The 25,942-nt window shown below is 38.3% G+C and overlaps 2 protein-coding genes across 2 annotated transcripts in view; one reads left to right on the top strand and one right to left on the bottom strand.

Moving 5' to 3' along the window:
• The first annotated feature begins 520 nt into the window (after positions 1-520).
• On the top strand, positions 521-3,852 carry LOC139742588 (uncharacterized). The gene is made up of 4 exons (XM_071653118.1): positions 521-1,279; positions 2,163-2,324; positions 2,841-2,963; positions 3,604-3,852. The coding sequence occupies exons 1-4, from the start codon at positions 521-523 to the stop codon at positions 3,850-3,852; spliced, it is 1,293 nt and encodes a 430-aa protein (XP_071509219.1).
• A 13,254-nt stretch (positions 3,853-17,106) lies between these two features.
• Positions 17,107-25,942, bottom strand: part of LOC139742589 (uncharacterized) — a 30,965-nt gene continuing 22,129 nt past the window's right edge. Inside the window, exons 3-5 of the mRNA XM_071653119.1 lie at positions 25,609-25,665; positions 18,422-18,553; positions 17,107-17,217 (exon numbers count right to left, since the gene is read on the bottom strand). Coding sequence (XP_071509220.1) covers positions 17,107-17,217; positions 18,422-18,553; positions 25,609-25,665 — 300 coding nt within the window. The remainder of the gene's footprint in view (positions 17,218-18,421; positions 18,554-25,608; positions 25,666-25,942) is intronic.

The raw sequence follows: 25,942 nt of genomic DNA on the forward strand, positions 1-25,942 counted from the left end.
CGGCAAAACAACACTTTGCGCTAAGATCGCCTGGGACTGGTGCCAAGGACGGATTCTCCAGGATCTGGACATGGTGCTGGTAATTCCTCTCCGAGATGTCACAGACGTCAAAAGTATCGGTGGCATTGTAAAAAATCATCTTTCTGATTCAAATAAAGCGATGACAAATCAGATAGACGACTACATTTCAAAAAATCTACATAAGATTCTTCTTATATTTGATGGGTTTGATGAGTTCAACGGGAAATTAAGTGAAAAGAACAGCAGTGAGATCATTCGGATTCTGGGATGCGAGCAATACAAATCATGCAAAGTAATGGTCACTACGCGACCGTGGAGAACAAATGAATTCAGGATGAAAAGGAGTCTCGCTGAAGCTTACACTTTTATTACTGTCGAAGGTTTTAACAAGGATAATTTATCAACTTATATCAGGAGGTACTTTCGGATAAGAGAAAAGGACGCTCTTGCAGAAAGTTTGGTCAGTTTTATGGAGGAAAATGATGTCATCCGGTCGAACATGGCCCCGTTCCCCATTTACTGTGCAATGCTTTGTCTCATGTGGAATGACTTCACTGAAGAGAGACGAAAAGAAATGCAAAAACTGAAAACTTTCTCCAAAATATTTGGAGAAATGATCAGTTTTCTAAAAGAGCACTACGCATCGAAAATATGCGAAAATTCACATATCTATAATGCTGTTGCCCATTTGAAAGAAGCTGACAGGGCAATTAAAGAAATAAGTGAGATAGCGCTAAACGGTTTATTTGATAGGAATCTTTCATTTCCTGAAGAACAATTCAGCGAGTGTCGAGTTGCCATGCAAACGTGCTGCAGAGTCGGAGTTTTGACAATTGAGCGAGATGTAATCAGTAGGAAGCGTCGGCGCGATGTCAACGTTCCATCCTTTGTAGTGTCAACGGTTTCGTTTCCTCACAAATTGTTCCAAGAGTATGTTGCAGGATTATATATCGCAGATGTATACGCCAATGATACCGCCGAGTACGACCGGCTGAAAGACAAACTTTTTCCTCGTTTTGAGGAGTTCCGCTACCTTTTCTACTTCTCCTCGGCTTTAGGGAGTGAACTTGGACTTGATATTATCAAATCATTAATAAATTATGCTGACAAGAATTTCTGCGTTGATGCCGCGTTTGAATGTTACACCGAGAAGGCCATCCGAGCAGTTGGAGAACGATGGGAAGAATACGAATTATCTTCATATATGTCAGAACATACAAAGGCAGGGGTTGTGTTTATGGTGTACTGTAACCAAGTGGTGAGTGATACAGCTTGGATGTCGATTTGTCCAGCCGCAGAAATATTGTGTTATTTGTATAAAATAGCTTGTAGTGTTAGGCGTCCTTCTTTTTCTGTGTGAGTTGAGGGCAAACTCGTCAACCTCCTTCGCCATATTAACAGTCGCTTTAAAGCCTCCTGACGAATCGCTTTGAGATGCGAAATTATGTGGACGTTTTACGGGTTATCAAAAATCATTTCATGATGTTATAAAGTTATTTTCTCTCGTAAAGTCGTGTGTTAGTTGATTTGACACTATGAAGAATATCATCCCATTTTTGTTGTTTATATCATCATGTCCTTTTAAAGCAGAAACGTTATTCGTAAATTGTGTTAAATGTCTTTTCACGAGCCCTCTTGAAAACTTTTGATTGAGTCAAGCAATGTTTTGTCATGACAGAATAATTCAGTTTCAAAAGTGCAGCTATTCTATGCTGTAGTAGGTTCAGACTGATCTGGAAAAAAGTCACAATAATTGCCAAACAGATATTGGTAGTACACAAGTTCGATCATAAGTGCACTGAAGACGCTAAATGCAGCAAAGAGAGATGTCATACTGCTTGCGTGTTCTGTATATAGTAATAATAGTATACCTTGTATATAGCACCATGAATGCTGATGAAGCCACGTAAACCGCCCATCAGCTCTGGTTCTTATACAACAAATGGAGCGGCATGCATCCCTCCCTCCACAAACATTTATCATTAAACTATGATATGAATTGAATTCATACAATTCATCAAAATTACTCCGATTTTATAAGCTGCCAAATCAAACTGCCTGTATACTTTGCAATTTCACTGTGAAGTGAATTGTTACTTCAGATATAATCATACCAATCAAATGATATTCGTTCCCATTAGCCGTCGCTATCTATAGCCGATGTGAACTGCGGGAGAACTATGTCACGTGACTTGGCGGAGGGTATGGGTTCCAGCAGTGTGCTGCGCGAGGTATCGATAAGATCCTCACAATTTCACTCTACCTTCTACAAGATCCTCAGCGAAAAGGCTTCGAATTGTCAGGTAAGTACTTAAATGCATAAGAAACATTTTTACATCATGTATGCTATAATGTACAAACTGGAGAATTGTTCTTCTTTCTATAAGGCCCAATTGCTGCACTATGTTTGTGTGTGAAAACTAAAAGTAATCACAACGGACCCGGGAGAGCAAGGAGGAGGGGAAGTTACGGATCTGTCACAAGACAGTATAAAACAGTTACTTAGCTTGTACTGAAGTAGTAACTGAAAGGGAGAGAAAGTAAGCTTTGGTTTTATGACATATTAATCTGAGGAATCGTTTGATCCTGTTCCTCTGTTAATGAATTTATTCAATTGTTTCAAGCCATTTTCGGGAATTTTTACATTTGCTCTAAAATTGGTATCATGTATTGATAGCAAACATGGATTCTCATCCCATTCATTTGACTTAATCCTCTGTTTGTTTGATAGTTTGGTTGATTTGTTTTATTTGTTACAGATTCAATGTTTCAAATTGACTCTCAGTTGCTGGGATGACGATTCTCAACATCAATCCCAGGTGGGAGGAGACTTGGCCCAGTGGGTGTGTACTATGCCAAATCTTTCGAGCTTCAGTGTGGACTGCGATTACTTGCCCGTTGAGTTCTTCTCCACAGCCGCCGACCTGGCGGAGTCCTCTCACGTATGTCACCTTTCACTATGCATGATTCACGTCTAATTATGAAAACACTTGTAAGATCATCATTACATATTTTCTATGATGCACATGGAGCGATTGTCTGCAGAGAAAACTTTCTCTTTTTTCATTTCTTTTTTTTTAACAACTCAACGACAATCAAATTCGTGAATGGTCAACTAAACTCTTTATTCGGCATTCAAATTTGATATTATTTCTATCGTAATTTGATGACGTGAGAAAATGGGTAAATCTATGGCTTTGCTAATGAATGCCCATTATTGTGTTATGGCATGCTTGTGGTTTTTCTTTTTCCTTTACGAAGTTATTATGTACGTTGACACGACATTTGCTCCTGTGAAAATTGCTCCGGCCTTAATTTCTCGAAGGACTTAGGGTAAGGGTTGTGAAAGGGTCTTGGATTTAGTTTGAGGTGAGGATTGGGATTAGGGTTAGAGTTATATTTGTGGGTAGAACTTACATTTGGCTTGGCGAGCAGGTGATCCATGTGAGCAAATGTCGCAGGAGCAATAATTGTCATGGAACGACTATGTCCACATATAGAAACGGTAATTCTTCCATAATCACATGGTTTGATTACATTTTTGCACAATGATAGTCTTTTCTATTTTTTTTTTTAATTCAGATTCAAGACCTGACGTTGTATTCGCGTGACGATTCACAACACCGCTCCTCCTTGGAAGGAGCCCTGGCCCGATTGGTGTACACCATGCCACGTCTTTCGAGCTTTAGTGTGAACTGCAGGAGCTTTCCAGATGATTTCATCTCAACAGCTATCGATATGGCACAAAACTGTCAAGTATATGTCTACACCCTTACAGAGACATGGTTCAATTTTGCACCTCTACCAGTGTGTCAATGGGAGCACCTTTAAAGGTGCAACCGTGCACCTTTCTGGTCTGAAAGGTGCAAAGGAGCACCCATAAAGGTGCTCCAAGTGTGACATTGGTAAAGGTGCAACGTTGAACCTATTTTTTCCGAAGAGTGTACTTTGACTGTGCATAATTCCAACCTTGTTTGTGAACATAATTATACTTGTGAGTTCGTATCATTCTGAATTGAATTAAATCGAATTAAATTGAATTGAATTGAATTGAACTGAATTGAATTGAATAGAAACGTTCATACATGTATTTCAAAGTGTAGAATTTGTATTCACTTTTACAGACGGTTCACAATTTCATTTCATTTCATTTCATTTCATTTTATTTCATTCTCCTTTTTCCAACAAAACACAACACAGTATGAATTAGGTTATTATCACAATCGTATACACACAACTTACAAATGATATCAAATGATACAATAATAAAGTAACATATGTATACGCAAAATAATACAAGACTTTGTTTCAGTTGAAAAAAAAAAGGAGAACTGAGAGGTCCACTAAAAAGCAAGCTTGTAGATTGTGAACCACTCAAGAAACTCTAACTAAATACTTATTTGTATATGCTGGACACAAGTATGATTTACACAAGACGGAAACAAACGGGAGACACCCAATAACATGACACGACTAGACAGAAAGGTGGAAAATGAAAGGAAGGAAGGAAGAAAGAAAGAGAATGCCTACACGCTGATCAAAGAAACGGAAGAGAGAATTGAAGAGGGAAGTGAAGAAATTCTTTAAACAGCCGGTGGTTGCATACAGCTGTGTAGAAATTATAATGGCTATTTCATAAATTAATGAATTCAGAAATCAATTGATTGATGGTTGGATGATAAACCCTGTGGTTGTTGGAACTTGATTAATAAAAACGAACATCAGAGAGGGTTTAACAGAAAGGATTTCAACTTACGCTTAAAGGAATACAAAGAAGGAGAATTTTTTATTTCGCTACTTAATGAATTCCAGAATCTAGGGCCTGTGTATATAAATGTATTCTGAGCCAATAATGTTCTCAGAAGAGGTAGATGAAACTCAGAAGATTGTCTGGTGGGATAATTATGGAAAAATTGATTCCTTGCAAACATTGAATTGAATATACAGGGAAGTGCATTTGTGTTGAAATTAAACATAAACTGTCCAAGTTGAAAAAAATACAAATCTTTGATTTTTAAAATCTTATATTTACTGAATAATGGATCTGTATGGGAACGTGGCGAGACACCACATATTTTGATCCATAGGCCTAATTGTGCGGTCATCATATCGGTACGACACATTTATTTCTCAAATCACGTGCCAAAAGCGCCTTGAGCCATTGATAAAGCGATCCTAACGTCTAATGTGTTTTGCATAATAGGTAGTGCCGTTGGACTGCAGTAATTTCTTGGATTCAGAGAGGTGTAAATCTAAAAAGAAAGTAAGCAAATCTTAAATCGAAATAATGTTGCTGTTACGAAGCATCTAATTGTGTACCTTTGTTAGAGAATTTTCGTTTGTGTTTTAGCGCATGTGCATGGCTTTTGTATTTACATTAGCAATTGATATTACGTACTGACATACAAATGATATTTTTCCACTCACTTGATTTGCTTATGTTTTTGTTGAACATTTGTCTTTATCTCTTTGTTGTTGTCTGTTATACAGATTCAGAATCTGAAGTTGTTGTTATGCGACAATTCACAACACCACTCTTCGATGGGGGGAGTTTTGGCTCGATGGGTGTCCACCATGCCATGTCTTTCGAGCTTCAGTATGGACTGCAGCAGCTTTCCCGATAATTTCCTCTCAACAGCCACCACCTTGGCGGAATCCTGCAAGGTCTATATTGTTATGTTTACTTTGACTATGCACTAGTCACATATTGTTTGTTTATGAACATATTTGTGGGTTCACTGCGCCTTATCTGGTTAAATTGTCTGTAAAGATATATTTTTTCTCTCAAAAAAAAATCACAATAAGAGAGAAAGACTTATTTTGATAAACTATAAAAGGAATTTGTTTTCACCTCTTCTCGAGGATCGGTACAATCGAGACATTGTAAAGAGAGTTTTTTCCGGGGGTGGGGGCAACAAACTTCTTTTGTATTATTATTATTCTGAATGGCAGTGACCGCATCACCGCTTTGATGTGTTTTAACACATATACTGACGGAATACTTGATGAAAGCAAGGGGAAAAAGATTGATATCCTCAAACATCCACATTTGACTTTTTCTGTTCTGCAGATCCGTGAACTTTGCGTGTGGTTTTACGAAGGTTGGGTTTCTGAGCCAGCATCAGCAGTTAACTTCGCTCAATTTCTCTGTCGTTTGCCCCATCTTGAACGATGTGAACTCAAATGCGATAACCTGCCTGAGATATTCTTCACGACAATTGCTTCACAGGCCACGCGCTGTAAAGTAAGTAAACAGGTGTTGCTCTTTATGCAAGTTAAGTATAGAACAAGTACCTCATATACAGTACATCACCATGACCATTCATGTCTGCCAGATGTATTCAAAATTCTGTGAAGAATCGTCTATATCCAATAAGACTTTTTTTTCATCCAAGCATAGTGTCATACTTCGCTCTCAATATGGTTCCCGTAACTACTTCACTGACTTAAATAGCTGTTTTAGATTTACATGATAGAATGACCTAAGCCATCGCTACAAAGCATAACATTGCTGGATTTGTCCAAATTATTCGACAACCTTGACCATACAATCCTTCTCTATACAAACTGTAACATTACGGTGTAAAGGTAGAATCTTTTGCATTGTTCAGTGATTATGATTATTTACCTGTATAACAAATCCGAAACAATATACTAAAATCGAACACCGAAAGTCCGATATCCTGAACCTGGATTAGAGAACTCTGAGGATCTATAACACTGACCTTTCGTGTTTTTAATCTACATTGTATATGTACATTAGCAACATTATCTACGGTTCATCTGCCTTATCTTGCATTTTAATTGCTGACGTAGCATCCCTCCCCTTTGTGAATAATCTTGCTTATATCTTCTCTATATATTATGCTGAATTACCAGAATTACGTCGTTGTCAGCTGAAATTTCCATTTTCTCATTGTAACTTAGTTCTTGAATATTAATCTTAGTTCATCTTAGATGTGTATTCAAAATTTATAGAAACAAGAGATTCGTGCACCTAGCTATCTTATTCCTTGTTTACAAGAAAATTCAATTAAATCAATATGCTGTAAGCTACCATTAAGTAATAACTATATATGAAATTTAAAAGCTGATTTATTCATACAATATATACGTTTGTCATGTTTACATGCATATTTACATAAAGTTGTTTGTTTTGTTTGATATTTTACCTGTTACAGCTTGAGGGCATAACCATCTATGGAAGGCCGTTAAACGAGCTCATCAGCGACTATCAGTGAGGCACGACTCAGGCATTTTATTTATTTTCAGATAGCTTCTAGTAGTCCTATGATATTATCACATAGCATGTTCCAGAATGACTGCTTAAAAAATGATCGTGCCAGTCTGACGATTATATCTACACGATTTAATGGACTTTCTGCTTAAAATCGGAGCCTCTGTTGTTCTTCTAGGGGATAAGATATCCCCTTCAATAAATGTGAAGAAACGTGTAATAGTTTGATATTTTACGAAGATAAAGGCCTAGTGTCGGTTACATCGTCTCGGGCAAAGTGCAGATATAGGAGGCATGTCATGTAACAATCTTAAAGACGAACTCCTAAACAAAAAAATAAACAAGTGCATGCGGCGAACAGGGAACAGATATTCGAGCACACAAGAACTTAAGAATAACTGTCATTACATGCTGAAGGTAGGAGCTACATTAGACGAGGTGTGTTTTTTTTTAGATCGTTCTGTCGTTTTGTATTTTATGTTCTGAAGTATATTCTTCACTTAAAAGGTTATATGCAGGTCATATGTATATGAATTTGACTTTTATGCGATTTGTCAGACACGACAGTAAAGCAATGTGCGTGTTTGTGAGGGGCACAGGTGTTATAAGTTGCAAGAACAAAGTAATTTATTTTATGCGAGATTTACAAACAAACGGACTCTGCACATAGAGCAAGCGACCGGTAAATAGGCACTATTTCTGCATGTTGTTTTCTTGTCTGTGCAGTACGATTCGATGAGCATAATGACAGACGGTGTGTAGTGCCGAGCCTAAGCTATATTTCCATTTCTCCTTGTTCATATTACTTTCCGTTTAAAATTTTGCATTTTCTTTTTGTATTCTACATAATCATGTAATGAAAAATGCGTTACTTGCGAAAAGATTGTATATATTTAGGACTTTATGATACGATTATTACAGTCAAGATGATCACCTGATCACATTAACATTAGAATGAGCTCTTTGAAGGGATTTTTCTTGTCTGTGGTTTGCTCTGTACTTAACGTGTTAATAATATCTTGCTAAAGTTGGACAGTAAGAATAGGATAGATAGTCGGTTCGGTGATTGTTTTCGAAAACTGACGGAAAATGCTGAATCAGAGATATAATATTTCACTACTTAAAACTAAATTGGTGAGGATAAAGGCTGCTCTTAAGCTTTAAGGGCGTTTACCTTAAGCGGGGCACTTCCTTTGTATCAAATGAAGCATCTCCCGGACCTTCTCAAACTACTCTTAGACTTCTAAACCGAGTTAATACTTTTAATTTTCCTCACTCTCAAACGCAGGGACGCAGTGATAACAGCGGCCCAGAAGGTTGAAGAACAGGCCGAGGTTATGGGCAAGAAAACTTACCAGCTGAGAACGAACTTGAGGCAAGCACACTATGGACATGATTACGTTTGAGGAGCTGGTTACTCTGGAGGATCAGGAATGGAAAGGAGAACGAGCAAGAGAACGAAGTGAAGGTGTGGCAGAAGAACTAATCTAGGGCTTCGGAGAATGATAAACCGGGATCAAAAAGAAGGAAAACAATAAAACTGAAGGAAATGTGGGGAGGAAGACAAAAGAACATTGACCGGGGAAAATGCGCTAAAACGAAAGACATTTGAACGAAAACTAGAATTAAACAGTAATGAGAGCAAAAAAAAAAAAAAGACTCGACTTGAAAATAGCATAACAGACTGGTACACTAAATGGCATTTACTTGGAGTAATTGGACAGACCAAACTGGGCAAATTCATACCAGTTGGAGTCTAAGCACGGTACTGGTCAAGAGTGGCAGATTAACCAGTTTATTTCATCATATTATTAAATGAAATGGAATACTAAAATATGTCAGTTCATTCGAGGTTAAACAGCTAGAACAATCTTGGCTATGAAACCTACTAAGAAAAATCAATAGGCTGATACGTATACAAAATGATTTTTATTTGTGTGTGTGTGTGTGTGTGTGTGTGTGTGTGTGTGTGTGCGTGCTTGAATAAAAGGCGGGTATTTCAGTTGGAACGTAATTTCTACTTGTTCTCATATCGATCATGCATTTTTATTAAGAGACCATGGCATGTGCAAATAAATTCGATTCCAGTTGGCTGATTGCTGTTGTTGTTTTTTTTTACATCGATCATGAATTTTCATTAAGAGATTTCTGTACAAAGTATTTTTTTAAAATGACATATTGAAGCCTATATTTTTCCAACTTTCATGTTTCCATATGGCATGATCCGCGGGTTTTTCCATTCTTGATGCGCGTCTTTTGGTCATAAAGACGTCATTAAGACGTCATAAAGTCGTCAAAAGTCGACATACGTTTTGTTTCTATAGTGATCATGAAAATTCATGAAAACTGATCTGCATATGCAAAAGCTAATCGTGGGAATGAGTAAAAATATTAACCTATAAGGTATTTATATTGAATTCAAACTTAAAATGTGTGAAAGATTGCATACTTGGAATATTGTGATATTCATTATTCAAACTTCAACAAGTGTTTCAGGATGTATTTTCATATTTCAGCTGGCTTGAAAAGAATAGAATCTAGTTTATTAACCATGCTTTCAAGCATTACAATTTTCTGTAGGTGTATAAGCTATATGAGCATTAAGATTCTAGACAGAAATAGGACGTAGACATATAATATAGGATAATAGAGTGTGTATAGGATAGGTTATTTACATTATTATGAAATATGCTGACTTGTTTACATTTTCATTGGTTGTGCACTAGACATCTACTTAAGGAGCATAATATGAAATTAGTCGTAAATATGACGTGACACGTACCAGAAGACGTTAAAAAAGATGTCAAAATATGACGTCTTTTTTACGTCTTGCGTTGGTGCACAATGTCGTCTAAATGACGTAAATATATCACGTGAATATGACGTGTTTCCAAAAAGCTGTGAAGAAGACGTCGACGCTAAAATCCGTGGGGCATAGATGTGCTCGGTATTGTCGGATAAGAGAAATGACAGCGACATGTAATGTACTGATTAAGAATAATTCACTTGGTGCACAGAACATGGTCAGTGCTATCATTGATTGCTGGTTTGTTTGTCTGTTTGTTTTCCCCTTTGCTCACTGTTGTTTCGTGCTTAACTGTGTAGTAGTGTGCCTTGCAGTCAATCATGGCTGACAACGTCTCTCATCACAGTCTTGAAATTTCAATCCCGTCAAAATTCAGCTGAATGTCAAACACGTATTACTTGTATTTGTACATATCTGCTCGGCACTGTCTTTTAGTATACGTGCATGTCCATGACACGTATTCCTATGTACAGTGTATGTGCGTTTGTAATTATCTTTTATGTTTATTTCTTTTAGTCTACCTAAGCTTATGCAAACTTCTTTATCTGTGCGGTACTGTCTTTTAGTGTATGTCCATGGCATGTGTTCCTATGTATGTGCGTTTATATCTTATATATGTTATATGTTCGATTTTCATGCTTGTTTCTTTCAGTCTACCTAAACTTATGCAAGCTTATTAGCTTTTCAATAGGCTTATCGTACAAACGTTAGTAAGATTTAGTTAACTGCATTGACACTTTTCTGTTTTCATTCCTTAAAATAATTGTCATATTATTCAACATCACTACGCCTAGTCAAGGTGCTAATTCCTGAAAGGGGCTTAATTAAGGAGTTCGTTCAACCCACCCCGCAGAAAAGGTTTGACCGGACAGGGTGGTATATGGGACCTCCATGAACATCCCCAGGTAGTATGTGATTCCAAATTGTGGTGTCAGTAGAATCTTACAGGCCACTTTTCATCAGTATTTGTTGGAACAAACGTAATAGAGTCTGCGCACACCAAGACTATTACACGCACCACTAGCACTGTTACAGGCGCCAGTGCCAGTGCTTCGTGTAGTAGTCTTAGCGCACACATACTTTTTCTTCGACAAACAAGGGTTTTGCCTGCAAACTAACTTTTCACGCCTAGCTGTGGTTGGTGTAGTGCAGTTTCTAGCCGTTTTTATTTCGTCTTCATTTCTCCGAGTTGAAGCTAGCCGAGTGAGAGCGCATACCCAGTGATTGTGACTCCCGAATCGCAATCACTTGGAATGTGCACTCACTCGGCTTAGCGCAATACAGCGGGCTCTCCACAATACACAAGCTGCAACTCAGAGAAATAAAGACGAAATAAAAACGGCTAGAAATTAAGACTAGGGTCGGTGACGCTTGTCGCTATTTGGGCACTTAAAATGACAAAATTATCACAGTTTTTTGCATTTATTTCATAAAGAATTCATCAAAACTGCATAGAACTATATATGTACATGTTGCTAGAGATGTCAGCAATACATTGGGATTTATTGTAAGTTATAATATTGTGCATGGTTACCATGGTAACTGGATGCCTTCAGGTGATTGGTAACCCCCAAAATGCCTCCTACTGCTGCAAACTTTGATTTTTTATATTTTTTAGATACAATAAAAAAAAAAATTATTGATTATCGTAAAAGAAGTATTTTCCTGTTGCCATGGCAACCAGTATTATCCAATCAGGATTCAGCTGTCAAAAACGCAAAAACTAAGGCCCATAATTTCAAAAAGCTCAATAAGCATTTCCTTCCTTCTGCATAAGTGTACCACATATGTGAAGAATATATTGAAGCACTCTCAAGTTACAGCAAAATTTGTAAACAAAGGCATAATAAACGACCACTGAAAGAAAGATATCATTTTTTTAATAGTAAAATGCATGAAAAAGTTGCATCCGTCGTACTTTCAACACAAATTTAACTTTAAAGTATAGGCAAATGTAGTTTTTAGTAATGTATGGACACAACTTTCCCTTAAAATATAGGTGAATACAGACAGCAAAGCCAATTATATTCTAAGGTTAGCTCTTTTGAGTATTTACAGAGTGATGGTTATTCAAAACAATTCTGGAAACAGAGCAGAGTAAAGCATTCTTAACGTTCACGTTCTTAACATACTTAAAGGAAGTTTATCCAAGAATGCAGAAAAATTCCTTTCTAAAGAAGGAATATACACGTGCACTGGATTATCCGTCAAAGAATTAAGCATACTTTTTGTGTTCGTTAGCTATTGTAAAAAATAAAAAAATAAAATGAAAAATCATGATATGTAAATTTGTATCAAAACGTGCAGTAATGAATTAATGTTAAGGAGAGAATTACAGGAAAAAATCTTGAGCGTCTTTTCCCTTTTATCCAGGTTAATTTTACAGTGTTAAGGTAGGTACTTTAATATCCGATCTACAATGGGTGATGTGCACGAAAGACAAAAAAAACCAAACAAACAAACAAACAAACAAACAACCTGTCTAAATTTCAGATATATATATATATATTTTTTTTTTTTTTTTTTTTGGGGGGGGGGGGGTTACCGATCACCTCTAGGCATCCGGTTACCATGGTATCCATGCACAATATTATACCTTACAATGTATCCCATTGTATTGCTGACATCTCTCGCAACATGCACATGTGTAGTTTTAAGGCGTTTTGATGAATTCTTGGTGAAATACATGCAAAAACTGTGATAATTTTGTCATTTTCAGTGCCCCAATAGCGACAAGCGTCACCGACCCTAGTCTTCATTTCTAGTTGTTTTTATTTCGTCTTTATTTCTCTGAGTTGCAGCTTGTGAATTCTGCGAAAGCCCCTGTATTGTGCTAATCCGAGTGAGGGTGTATACAAAGTGATTGCGACAAAAACAGTTCGGACGTCGCAATCACTGGGTATGAGCGCTCACTCGGCTTGCTTCAAGTCGGAAAAATGAAGACGAAATAAAAACGTCTAGAAACTACGCTACACGGACCCCAGGTTGGTATGAAAAGTTAGTTTGCAGGCAAAAACGCTTGTTTGTCGCAGAAAAAGTCTGTATGGGCTAAGACTACTACACGCGCCACTGGTATTGGCGCATGTAGCAGCGCTAGTGGTACGTGTAGTAGTCTTAGCGTGCACAGACTTCTTCTCGAAGAATAAGGTCTTGTCGCAACTAAAGTGGCCTGTAAAATTTTATTGATACCACAATTTCGAATCACATACTACCTAGGGGTGTTTTAGAGGGTCCAACCGACCACCCCATGCAGTCAAACCTTTTCTGCGGGGTGGGTTGAACGAAGTCATTTTTTCAGGGTCCCTGCGCCTTGACTAGCCTTTACAAGATTGTATGTGATATAAATGTACACGTATTTGCTTACTTCAAAATACATGTATGCAATCTTTGTTTGTAACCGCCTTCCGTAAAAAGTTTATATCATTAACAGTAATGTTCCAAATTAATGTATTCATTCTATATCATGTTTATAAGAGAAAGCTAAACTAAATCAATGAATCAATGAAATCTGACTGAAAAGCTCTAGTTTAACTGGCGATTATTACAGAACTTTGCCGACCTCGGATGTGGTAACCTGCCTATAGAATATTTTATGTATTCACAACCATTGCTTCACATGCCACAGAAAGTACAACGTATCATATATTGCAATTTGTATTGTATATATATATATAAATAAATAAATATATATATATATATATATATATATATATATATATATATAATGTGTATGCGTGTGCAGTTATGCAATTATGCACATATATATGAGAGTATGATTTTAATGTAATCAGTTGAAGGAGGCAAGTTTCACAAAGTTCACCTGAAGTGATTGCACACTCTCACGCTCATGGAATAATTCAATAAATTGACTCAAACTTCATTGAGTATTTACAATTTGTTTATAATACATGTATATTTTTTACGGTAATAACTCACTGATATGATATAAATGCAGGGATTTTATTGGCTATGAGGGAATCTAACGTGAGGTCACTACAAAATGTTATCTAGCTTTATAAATAAAAAAAAAGAATCTCGTATATGGGTTGATTAAAGTACTTGTATATACACTTAACTACGATCATGAAAAGCAAGAACGTCAGGCCGGTAAGCAGAATCTTAATTATCAGTGCACTCGTAAATTCAAATTACGCTGAGGTTGTTTCATGCACTTACATTAAGATAAGGTCTGGTGCGCCCTTATTAAATTTATACAATGATGATGATAATATTAATAAAAATAACAGTAATAATAATAATAATAATAACAATTATTATTATTATCATTATCATTATGATCATAGTAATAATTACAATAATAAACATAGTTAGAATAATAAAATCATAAAGCAGTAATAATGATAGTAACAATATAGAAATAAGGCTACCACATTAAGGTATGCGTGCACGAGACGAACAGAACTGGGCCCCGTTGCTAGAAACTTTGCGTTTAAACACAACTTGCAACTGATTGTCACTGGCCAATCAAAATCATTGTTGCATGCATGTCTTCTTGATAGGGCAGACCCTGAGCCAATCAGAATGGTTGTTTCAAAATTAGCAATTATTTGCAATTGATTGCAACTTTCTTGCAACGGGGCCCTGGACAGATACATCCTTCCTAATCGTTTGCAAAATCTGTTTACGCTGAGTGAAATTGAAAATTTTTTTGAAAAAAAAAAACCGACATGAGGAATACCAGTAATCTTTCTTTTCATTTTCATGACCACCAGAGTAAATAATTTGTTGGGAGTCATTGCAGCACACATTCTCGAAAGGCAACTGACTACACTGTAAACATTTGGTAAAGAAAGAATATTTTGCTCGACGTTCTCTGTCTAAGTAACAAGCTCCACCTTAAAACCTCACTTTTATCAGGTATGGACTGCAGCATCATGCGATGAACGCATGTAAAGTTTTAAGATAGAACAACGGTAGTACTAAAGACTATTCATGAATCCTTTTCTACGGAGTGACTGAACATTTGCGTAAAACATTTGTTGTAAGACAACATTCGCTGTTTATAGATGCAACATAAGGAACCATGTGTACGTATGATACGTCGAAAGCAATCTCTTTTTTTTCGAATTTGCAAAAACATAAGCAATCTTCGCTTTTTACTTCTTTCGATTACTTTATAATATTACGGTCACGTACAGTGAGGTTACTTTCAGTTGAAAAGCAAAATTGACAAATACACAAATGGATGCAAAAAGGAAATGCAAAAGGTACGAACATGACTGATTCCAGATATTACATGTGGAGTTTACCACTCAAAAGTGCCAGCAGTGATTTAGTCCTACACAAGCAATGAATACTGTGACTGCTTTGCGCTAAAGTAGCTGCCTGTTACACGCAGAGATGTATTGAACGAATGTATACGGTCACATCGTAGGCAAAAGCATAATAAAATGAACAACTTGTCATAAATGTTTTCAAGAGCCCATCTTACTTCCTTTTCCAAGACACAATCCTCTCACATATAAATCATCTTACCTCGACAGCTCGAACATTCATAATTATGGTTGACAAAAAGTGGTAAAATATATTCTGTAACATGTTTCTGCCAATCGAGTGATTATTGATATTACTGTCTTTGACTGAAACACCTGCATTAGAGTTCGACCCACACTTAAGTTGGCATCTCACTGACTCGGAGACTCGGTGACGACCTGTTGGCGACTCGACTCTAGCTGCTCGCGGAGACATCTCAACGACGTCTCCGCCACGTATCCTGCAAATAAGCACGGTCTCCGCAGAGTCGCGAGAGACCGGGATATGTTTGATTTTTCGAAGACTTTTTTCCTAGTGGGGATGCCCAGCTTGTCTCGGAGACGTCTCCGCGATGTCACCTACACGTTATACGAAACAGATCTTGTCCATGACGTCTCCAACGTCTCTGCGACCTTGCGGAGACCACTACCTTGTTTAGAGATGTCTCTGTGGATATCGCCCTGAAGTCACCTTCTTGGTGAGAGATCTTGGTCTTTCGAGTGGCGGCGACTGATCAATCGTTGCGATGTCTCCGCCAGTGAGATAGGTCTTCAACTGATGAGATGACACGGAAATGTCCCCCTTCGATAGCGAAATCTTTCGTTTCACAGGAGTCTTGAGAGCTATAACTGCATGACCTAAAACCAACAGTGCTGTGGCATCCCTTGAGAAGGTCGCTCTGAACTTTATCACTGCTATAAGAAAAGTTGGCCAAAACTAGGCAATATTATAGTCATAACTGCGCACAAGGTACTGGTTGTATTACTTCCATGCCTGGCCATAACATAGTCACTCGCTATTGCTAATTACGATTGCTCGAAAGAACGCGGTGTTCTAACAGTGAAACCTGGCGGTGATATTGGAACATTTTCTGTTTCCTTAAAATTTGAAAACACTGCATAAGTCGGTTATTTATTACAGCCAATCATTATTGTAACCACCAATAATGGCGGAGTGCACAATCCCACTGTAAACACTCCTTTTATAGTGGCCACAACTAAAAATAAAACCCGTCATCGTGAAAGCAGCAATGCAGGATGATTTCAAACATTTTCCACAGAGTGTCCAAACTGTTTACACATTGAAGGAAAGTGTGTCGCCCTTAATATGATATCGGCATTCTAACAAGAATTTGTTTCGGTCTGAAAACTGCTCGTCCGCAAGACCTTGGTCAAAATAACATGGCAGAGTATAGCTGGGGCTCGCGGAGTCAAACGTACACCCTTAAAAAATATGGGTCAGAACTGACCCGGAACCAGGTCCGTTAGGGTCACACCCCATTCCGGGTCAAAAATGACTTGAAATTCGTTCATGAAGACTCGGATTGGGGTCACTCTGACCCAATTCATGACTCTGAAAGGGGTCATATCTGACCCCATTCCTTGTCATTTCTGACCCGGTACGGAGTGTGACCCCAAAGTACCCGTTACGGGTCTGCTCTGACCCGGATGTTTTAAGAGTGTATAGCCACGTGTAGGAGGAAGTCGTCACGTTGTGACGATGGGCGTGGTCACGTTTATTATTAAGCGAGAATAATGAGCAAGAAATCTCAGCGTGGACAGCAGAAGCCTTGGAATCCCACACACATTGAGAGAAGAGCAAAGACAGATTCGAGGAAGCTGAGAATGCTGATGAGGGCGTCCATCACTTTTCTCGGCGACTGTGAAATGGAATTAAAAAAAGAATTAAAGGCATCAATCACAATTTGCATATGTAATAAAAAGACGCAGCTTTACTGCTTCAAAACAATTCTAAAATGTGAGTTAGGGATAGAAACAACCAACGTAAAAATTGTTTATCATACAATAAAAATATTAAGTATTGTTAAATATACAAAATGTGAACAATCATTTCAATGAAATCGTTTCCAGAATAAATCGTCTAGACTTATGGTTTATATAGAAAAATAGTGATATCTCTGTATATTTCTGGCTTTATAGCCAAAGCTTTTTGTGATCCCACTGACCTACACATATGCATCAAGTGTGAGAACTCGACCAATTTTTTTAAATCACTGCTCCCAATGGTAACAATGGCTTTAACATCGTCCAGTGATCAAATCCTAATTTGGGCTACAGCTTCAGTCTGACACCGTTTCATAATAGGCAAGGGCCTACTTGAATGCTGTCGATATAAGATATTAACCACTGGAGCAACATGCAAAAGTTATTCAGTGACTGTGCGTAACTTGCCATGCTATTATTTCTACGAGTTCACTATTCTATTAAAATCATTCTCTCACCTCTCCAGTCAACTGTATGACAGTGGGCCCTACAATAGATTGTGTGTATTACTATTGCACAAAAACAGTGTTGGCACCCGACAGCAGTATGAAACATTCATGACTAGCTTAGGCTGCAACGTCACATCAGGCTGTTTATGATATTGTTTAACTGGTTTTTTTTTTTATTGCATGGACAGTAGGCCCAATATCAAAACAAAATACCGTAGATGAAATGGTATATCACCATCAATAAGCTATTGTTAACCTTTCAACAAACTCTAATGTATTTTTAACATCGCAACTGCTGATCTACATATCTTTTGTTTTAAATACGTCGGACAAAAGGAACATGTCACTGAGACCACGTACCCTAGTATCAGGGCAATAACCTCTCGGACAATTACCTCTGGCTAAATACTGGTTATTGATAAGGTTATAATAGAGTAAAGGGTTAGGGTTAGGTTCAGGGTTACCCTAGAACCCTTACGCAAAGTGGACCATTTCTGTTTCCTTTGTGTGCGTGTATGAGATGATATCGTCATGCTGTGGGATCTGGTGTCAGTGTGTGTCATACATTCGGTAAAAACATAAGCAAGTGAACACAGTGAAAGACACAACACAACACTGATACTCAACCTACATCTTCTGCAGAAGTACCGCAGTGGAGATAGGCACAAATGTAGTCCGTGCGAAATCCTGCCAGTGCGTGAATGGAGCCTAGCACAGCGGACGATACGAGCGAGCAGGCACTGAGAATCATAAATGCCGCCACCTATCGGATGAAAAGAGAACATGTTTGAGTCAATCGGATACCCCCACCGAGTTCGGTGGATACCCCCATCGTGAAACATCATGCTGTACGAGCTGAAATTACATGAAGATTTGCATAACTCCTTTCTCTTGCGTTGTATAGCATGTTTTTTATTCGCAGTGGCGGATCCAGACGGGGGCGCACCGGGCGCGCCCCCCCCCCCTCTTTATTTTTTGTTAAAACAAAAGAAATAAAAATAAGGAAATGGGGGATGGGGGGTGAGTGCGCCCCTTTTAATTTGGTAAAGGTGCCTCCCCTTTACGGAATTCCTGGATCCGCCCCTGATTCGTGTATTACAGCTACTTTGTAATACAAGGATTAAACTGAGAAGACTTTGCGCTTGTCACATACCCAAAGCTGTGTAAATAAACACGAGAAAACTACAGGAGTACATATGTACTAAAATCGATGAACTGTTTGTTAATGAGGACATTCAAAACCCTAATTGTCAATGACAGAATAGGGATGAAGTGCTTCACCAAAAGACGCTTCTCGGCGGCAATCGGATTCAAATAAGAGACCTTATGAATGCGAAACCGTGCTATGAGATTGTCCACTGAGACGTCACTGCAGGTTATCCGACATTATTATGTGCGCATCAAAACAGAAGCAACAGACATGAATTCGCAGGAAGGGAAGTCGTTTAGTTTATCATCTTTGGCAATAAATCACTTCTGTCAAGCAAAGATAAGTAATCAATCCTCGCTCTGTTTTCCAGCGGCTCCTATAGGACCTTTCTATCTCACTCGTGTCTTTGCTATCAAGAACGAAGAAGAAACAGCGTCCGCTTCTGCTTGATAAAGCAGTATCACGTATACACCTAGGAATGACATCGCCTTGTGCATACGAAGACACTCTGTTGCTTAATTCGACTGGGACAAGAGTGGTATAAATCCCCATCTGTGCCATTAAACTGCACTTACACCCATTGCGCAGGTAAAATGTAGCACACTGGCGCTGTGATTGTGATCGGAAACCAGTAAAATGTTGCAACTGATTAACAAAATTTTCCTATGACGTAAACATGGCAAATAGGCACTGAATCGATCAGTGTCCGTGAATATGAATAACCAGTAAATGTATTACTTGTATCATACCATTATTTTGCCAGTTGCTATTCACAAAGGTCCAACATGGCTACTTGCTCTGACAACATAGGAGGATGTTAGTTTTCACATTCATTTCTTTATAGGCTGTTTAGAAAAATTAAGGACCCTACTCAATGCACAGTTGTCATTTTGTCTATGTTGGGTAAAATGTTTGTCGGAGGTTTGCGTGACGACTGTCCACTAAACATACAACAGCGCATGTAGGCCATGGGGTGAGCTGGTTTTTTCGCTTGTTTCGTTCCGACAACTGCGGCACTAAAATTTCTCCACAGCTACGTGTAAACAAATAACTAAAAAGGCTACAGGAAAAAGTTCGACACAAACCCTCCTGTAGTATTTTGGTAATTTAGGGGAAAACAGTGAACTTTTTTGTCACTGAGGAGCTGAATATGTACACTTTGCCGTGTACGATATTCATTCGCGAACGATCATGTGATGTATGTTATCCAATCCGAATCGAGAATTATCGTTTACGAGTCAAAATGGCCGCCCCCTGTGAGCCTGTCGACGCGTCTACGTCGTCTGCTCTGCCGAAACTTTTAAGATGCGTTTTTATGCATGTAACATCGATGAAGTTTGAAAATTTCACGGCTATGACAAACCTAAGATAGACGAAACCTATTTTGTGTGCCAAAGAGTGGATCAAATTGAGTGGGGGAGACCGTGAAATCGCAGACCAGAACGAAGTGATTTAGCTGCTCGGGGGACAGACTGCAACCTACGTAGGATAATTTACAGGTTAGTTTACGTGCGTACAGTCGTAGCAGTCGACACTGCAATGCAGTCTCTCTCATGTTATATGCGTATAAATGTTAATGACCATGATGACTACAAGTACAACGTTAGCTATGTTATGAACGTTGCTTGTGTATGTTATGTATGTTATAATGGGCGCTATTATAAATGCAGTAGCTTAGCCGTTAGCGTGTCTGTTACATTTTAGATAAATTATCTTGAATTTCACCTTGGCATGGCATAGCGCCGTTATATTATATAATGTAGCCTAATGTTAGATGTAATTTTACATGTTGTTCTATGTACAGCCCAGGTTAGGTTGATGTAGCTGATCGGTGATATTGTTTTGTAAAAATCTTGACACACAGGACTGGATTGAAAAAGGTCTGTAAAACTGCATGTAAATTTATATTTTCATAATCATGGCCATGGAGTATTAATATTAAAGATCCATCCTGTTTCTCTCACCCCGAAATCGGCGAATCCCCCCTCAAAACACACATTTAGCATCTCATTAGATTAACTTATTAATATTTGATATAAATAGGTCTAAAAAACCAACAATGACAATAACATAATTTCAACAACTAAACTCCCTAAAACATATGATTACCATTATGTTGTGCCAAACTGTAAAGCAGTGGGTGGTGGCGCTAGTGAAAGGCCAAGGATTACTAGTATTAATGATGATAAGGCAGTTGTATTCATAATTATGATAATTGATATTGCATGTGATCAGGTGCTGAAAGCTGTAGATGTAATTTAAAATCAGTAATTGCACTGCAAGTACAAGTTGAAGTAGTTGATGATGACAATGATCATGAGGTGTTAATGATTACCTGGCATAGTACTAGGGCCTATTGGTAATTACAAGATTCAAATATTGGCAGTCAATAGTCTACCGTACATTTAATGATATATTGAGTGTAATGTTCAACCCCTCCCTCTAGCGTTTAGCCTTTTTTCCCCCTAACAAAATCCAACGGCTAATCATTGCTGTTCATTTCTCCATTGTATTAAATAGGATTCCATGAAAGGTGCTACAAGAGGTTTATAGATAGCAAACGCCTGAATCTCGCTAGGAAACGAAAGCTGAAGGAGGAGCCTGGTCCGTCAGCAGGAGCATCTGTTTCCTCCCCTAAGACGCTCACATCAAGATCAAGATTTTCTTCTGGAAGCTCTTCAGGTTCTGCTGTGTTGCCTGTAAAATGCATCATTTGCAACAGAGTCAACCTGCTCATTACTTGCCAAGGGAAATTGGTTAATATGATTGATAATGAAGCATGAAAACATTGTCATGTTACTATAAGTTGTCCTTGATAAAATGGAGCAATATATATACACCACTGAAACATTCACACACATACACAAAGAACTTCAGTGCAAAGTTCAGAAACAGCAGAATGTACTGTATATGCACCAATGCTTTGGTCAATGTGATTGATATTCAAGAATTGACATCTTACCAAAGTTGTGCATGATAAAATGTCTTTGTAATACAGATTGCTTCCTGTATTTTGAATGCCAATGTTTATGCAACATGTTTTGACTCCTTGCCTCAGTATGTGATTGTTCGCCCTTCAGCAAACATTTCTGCCCACTATTATGATTTGATTAGGGTTGAATTATTCTAAGAACAATGATGTTTTCCTAAGTGTGATTTTTTTTTTTCATAAAACTGAATGACTACAATTAAAATTTGTTTCTCCCACTCTGGGAAAAAAAAAATGTAACTATTATTAATACTGAAACAGATGGTTCATGTAGAAAGGTCAGTACAATGTAGGTGTGAGTACAAAATCAGTTTGCTAAAACTAATACACACCAGCCAAATGAAAATTGTGCATAAGTTGAGTCAGGTTTGCACAGATACTCTGATATTGGAAGTTAATTGCAATGTTATCATAATTTTTAACGCCAAACCTGTTTTATTCTCTCCAAGATTTTCAGGTACACATTGCCTCCAATACAGAATCCAACAGTTTTCACTCATGAATGGGTAAACTATAATTTTGCCTTTATTTTATATATTGGCATTTTTCAAAACTTTTACACCCTTTCAAGGATATTTGGACCATGGAATGTTCCAGGAAATTTATTAAAACTAGAAAATTTGACTGATTATCATTTTTAACTATCTTACATGAAAGGAGGTAGTGTCCCACCATGTTGTAACCTAATGATAGCAATGAAAACTTCAGGAAATTTTATGAAGATTAAATTTTCTAAAGTACTGTATAATATTTCATGAACAACGTGATTGCTATGTGATCTAAGTATATTAAAGCTTCTTAAGAAGAAGAAGAAGAAGAAAAGAAAAACATGTTTACTGATAAACAATATGATCTGTTTAATAGTAATGTCTCATGTGTGTAAATGAGTTTGTATGTGTGCGTGTGAGTGTATATAATATGTCAGCGTTTTTATGCACCTGTGTATGTGTAATGCACTGATCAATACATGTATTATATCATTGTGTGTGTTCATGTGTATGATAATCTTTTTTATGATGCTGATGTGATAAATGGCCAAGGCATGTAGAATAATATCTTAATACACTTGGGTATATTGAATCTTCATAACTATGTGTGTGCGTATGTGTGTGTGCATGTGAGGGTGTGTGTGTGTGTGTGTACAATAAGATTCTCCCACATGCACGCGGACACACACACAAACAAACGCAATGAATTTTTTTCTTCTATTTTTTTTGCCTTGAATGATTAGTCATTTGATTAATAACATGTCTTTGAACAGAATGTAAGGCATTTGCCTTGACCTCTGACGGTCAGTCAGTGCTCTCTCTCTTATGGTCTCGAACCACTTTGCTCTTGTCTTCCTTTGCATAGCCAGCATCAGGAAAAGCTGAAACATGAGATATAATGCAACTATTAAACCAAAACTTCACTTTTTTTTCTAGGTATATGGCTAAAAGCAGTGCTTTACAAATGTGTATATGTATTTCAGCTTAGAAACACTATGGGAACTATACTGCGGCTAGCAGCCCCATACGCATAACTGCGGCCAGCAGCCCCATACGCATAGCGTCATGGGGCTGTGAACTGTAGCATACAGGATCATGACGGAAGTTTAATCGCGGACAAATATCAACTTAAAATCGGGAAAAAATCTTCAATTTGAAGACTTATTAATAAATTTGAAGTATTGATAACAGAGTTCGTGCAAGGTTTGCTTCTGCAAATAGTTCCTTTCTGTTCAAATTGATGACTAAATGTGACTCGGTCGAGAGGAAACTGGGAGAACTACACTGAATTGACGGCCAGCACATGCACACACAGACATCTAATATCCAGTCAATGGATCCGAAATTTGTGCGCAGTGATGTGTGCGCCTGCGCTGACCGTCAATTCAGCGTAGTTCTCCCAGTTTCCTCTCGACCGAGTCACATTTAGTCATCAATTTGAACAGAAAGGAACTATTTGCAGAAGCAAACCTTGCACGAACTCTGTTATCAATACTTCAAATTTATTAAAAAGTCTTCAAATTGAAGATTTTTTCCCGATTTTAAGTTGATATTTGTCCGCGATAAAACTTCTGTCATGATCCTGTATGCTACAGTTCACAGCCCCATTACGATATGTGTATTGGGCTGCTGGTCGCAGTTTATAAAATATGGATTTTCGCAAAAACTACAGGATATTTCGAGGAGAACTTTTTACAGTATATTTAGGATGTATACAAAACATCACATTTCCGCATTCAGAAAGTAGTGCCAGTGTTGCTGGAACGAAACCCATTTTCTAAGCCTCTTTTTCAGCTTCACCCCATGGCCTAATGTTTGAAGAATGAAGAATAACTAAAGCTGCCGTGTACAGTGCACTACCGTTAAAACGAACACGGTTAGAGCTAAATTCCGGTTAAAGCAAAGTAAAAATTCAGACCCAAACGCTATTCGCTATATGTTTTTTTTTTATTATTTGTTCTGTTATAACTAAATTTCGATGTAACGAAAGAAAACTGCCGGTCCCGAGGATTTCGTTATAACGGGAGTCGACTAAGGTAGTATAGTAAAAAGCTCTCATCTCTAAACTTTAAAGTGGGTCTGCACTGGAAAGAAACATGTCTAGCGCCATCATAAGGCTCATTTTTCTCTGTGGTGCCCAGCATTTCTCTCACAATGCCGAGCGGCGTGCAGCAATTAACCCGTTCCATACTGAATTCTGATATCCCCCATAGACTTAACACACACATCACCAGGTTCCCGTAAATGTAGGGGATGGCCTAGCAGCGCAGCGGCTCGCTTCGATCCCGCACTATCTTGCGCAGTCCAGTGCATACGTATATGTATACCACGTACCATAGTACCATGGTACGTACCATTATACGTTGTCACTTATCACTTCGCGATCTGTTCGGTGCTTTCAAACACTGTCTTCAACACTCAGATCGTTTATTCTGATCGTTGTGTCGAACTTCAATCTGCGATTATGTCGCGGGTACGACTTGATAAATGCTGGATCCAGTGGGAGGAGATGCGAGCTGCGCTGGTGTATAGCGAGTAGGTCACTGGGCTGAGTGAGTGGATTGTCGTGGATCTCTCTCGCGACAAGTAACCCGTTCCTTCGCGATCGGCCGAAAGATCGAGGCCGCGCCGGGCGGGCCGGGCTGGGCTCTCGGTACCCCACCATATTATGCACTGCTTGTGTGTGTTCTCTCGGCTCTGCGCACAGCTGCAGCTGTGAGATTGTGCGCTGACCGGCAGGCGGCGATCAGCCACAGTATAAAATAACGATGTAATCACAGAACTAGAGTTCTGTGGATGTAACCCGGCCACCGGAAGTTTTGATTGATGGCGCTCTTTACACAAAAAAAAAAGTTCTGGCATCAAAATAATGGCTAGTGAAGACCGGCTTTAAGGCTTAAAGCACTTAATGACATGAAAAGCGCTAGAAAATAGATTTGCTGTTCACCACTACAATCCCATGAAGGTGAAAATTTGTTGTGGGCAAACGTGTTCGTTGTTCTTTCTTCTTCCACGCACGCGCAAACTGTGTCTTCTCGTGAAGAGGGGAATAGGGCCTAAGGGGGGGGGGGGAGGGGCATAAGAAAGGAAGAAGGAGGGTGGGGTGGAGTAAACAATCAGTTCCATAACATTGTGGTCATCTACTGATTGCCGCCGAAGACATTTTGTCACAATGGTCATTGAATGCTTACCAATCGTTTTGCCTTGCATCTTGTGAACATTCCCAGCACGCCTCCCGTGATGTATAGCTGTGACAAAATAAGAAAAGAAATAGCGTTCTGCGATAAGACTTACATCAGATGGCATGAGAATTGAAGTTAATAACAAGTTACCTGATTTCATCGAATGACAAAGATAACTTCCTAGCTCAACCCTGCGATCCCAAATGAATTTCTCTTTCCTGATTATCTGCCACATCCATGCTGTGTACACGTTTCAAACAGAGCACTCGCCTTTACACCTAGACGAATGTCACATTTTCTGTTTCTTTCGCAGCTTTAAAAGATTACCAGATGAAACCCTCTA

This window comes from Diadema antillarum, unplaced genomic scaffold (genome assembly GCF_040938485.1).
Source record: "Diadema antillarum isolate AM-2024a unplaced genomic scaffold, OU_Dant_1.0 seq00001007_RagTag, whole genome shotgun sequence".
Taxonomy (NCBI): Eukaryota; Metazoa; Echinodermata; class Echinoidea; order Diadematoida; family Diadematidae; genus Diadema; species Diadema antillarum.

Bases quoted from the DNA above. Each gene is read 5' to 3' on its own strand.
- LOC139742588 (XM_071653118.1), top strand. From the start codon at position 521: ATGGCCCCGTTCCCCATTTACTGTGCAATGCTTTGTCTCATGTGGAAT. The intron at 1,280-2,162 runs GTGAGTGATACA...CGTTCCCATTAG, and splicing joins TGGTGTACTGTAACCAAGTG to CCGTCGCTATCTATAGCCGA. The intron at 2,964-3,603 runs GTATGTCACCTT...TTTTTAATTCAG, and splicing joins ACCTGGCGGAGTCCTCTCAC to ATTCAAGACCTGACGTTGTA.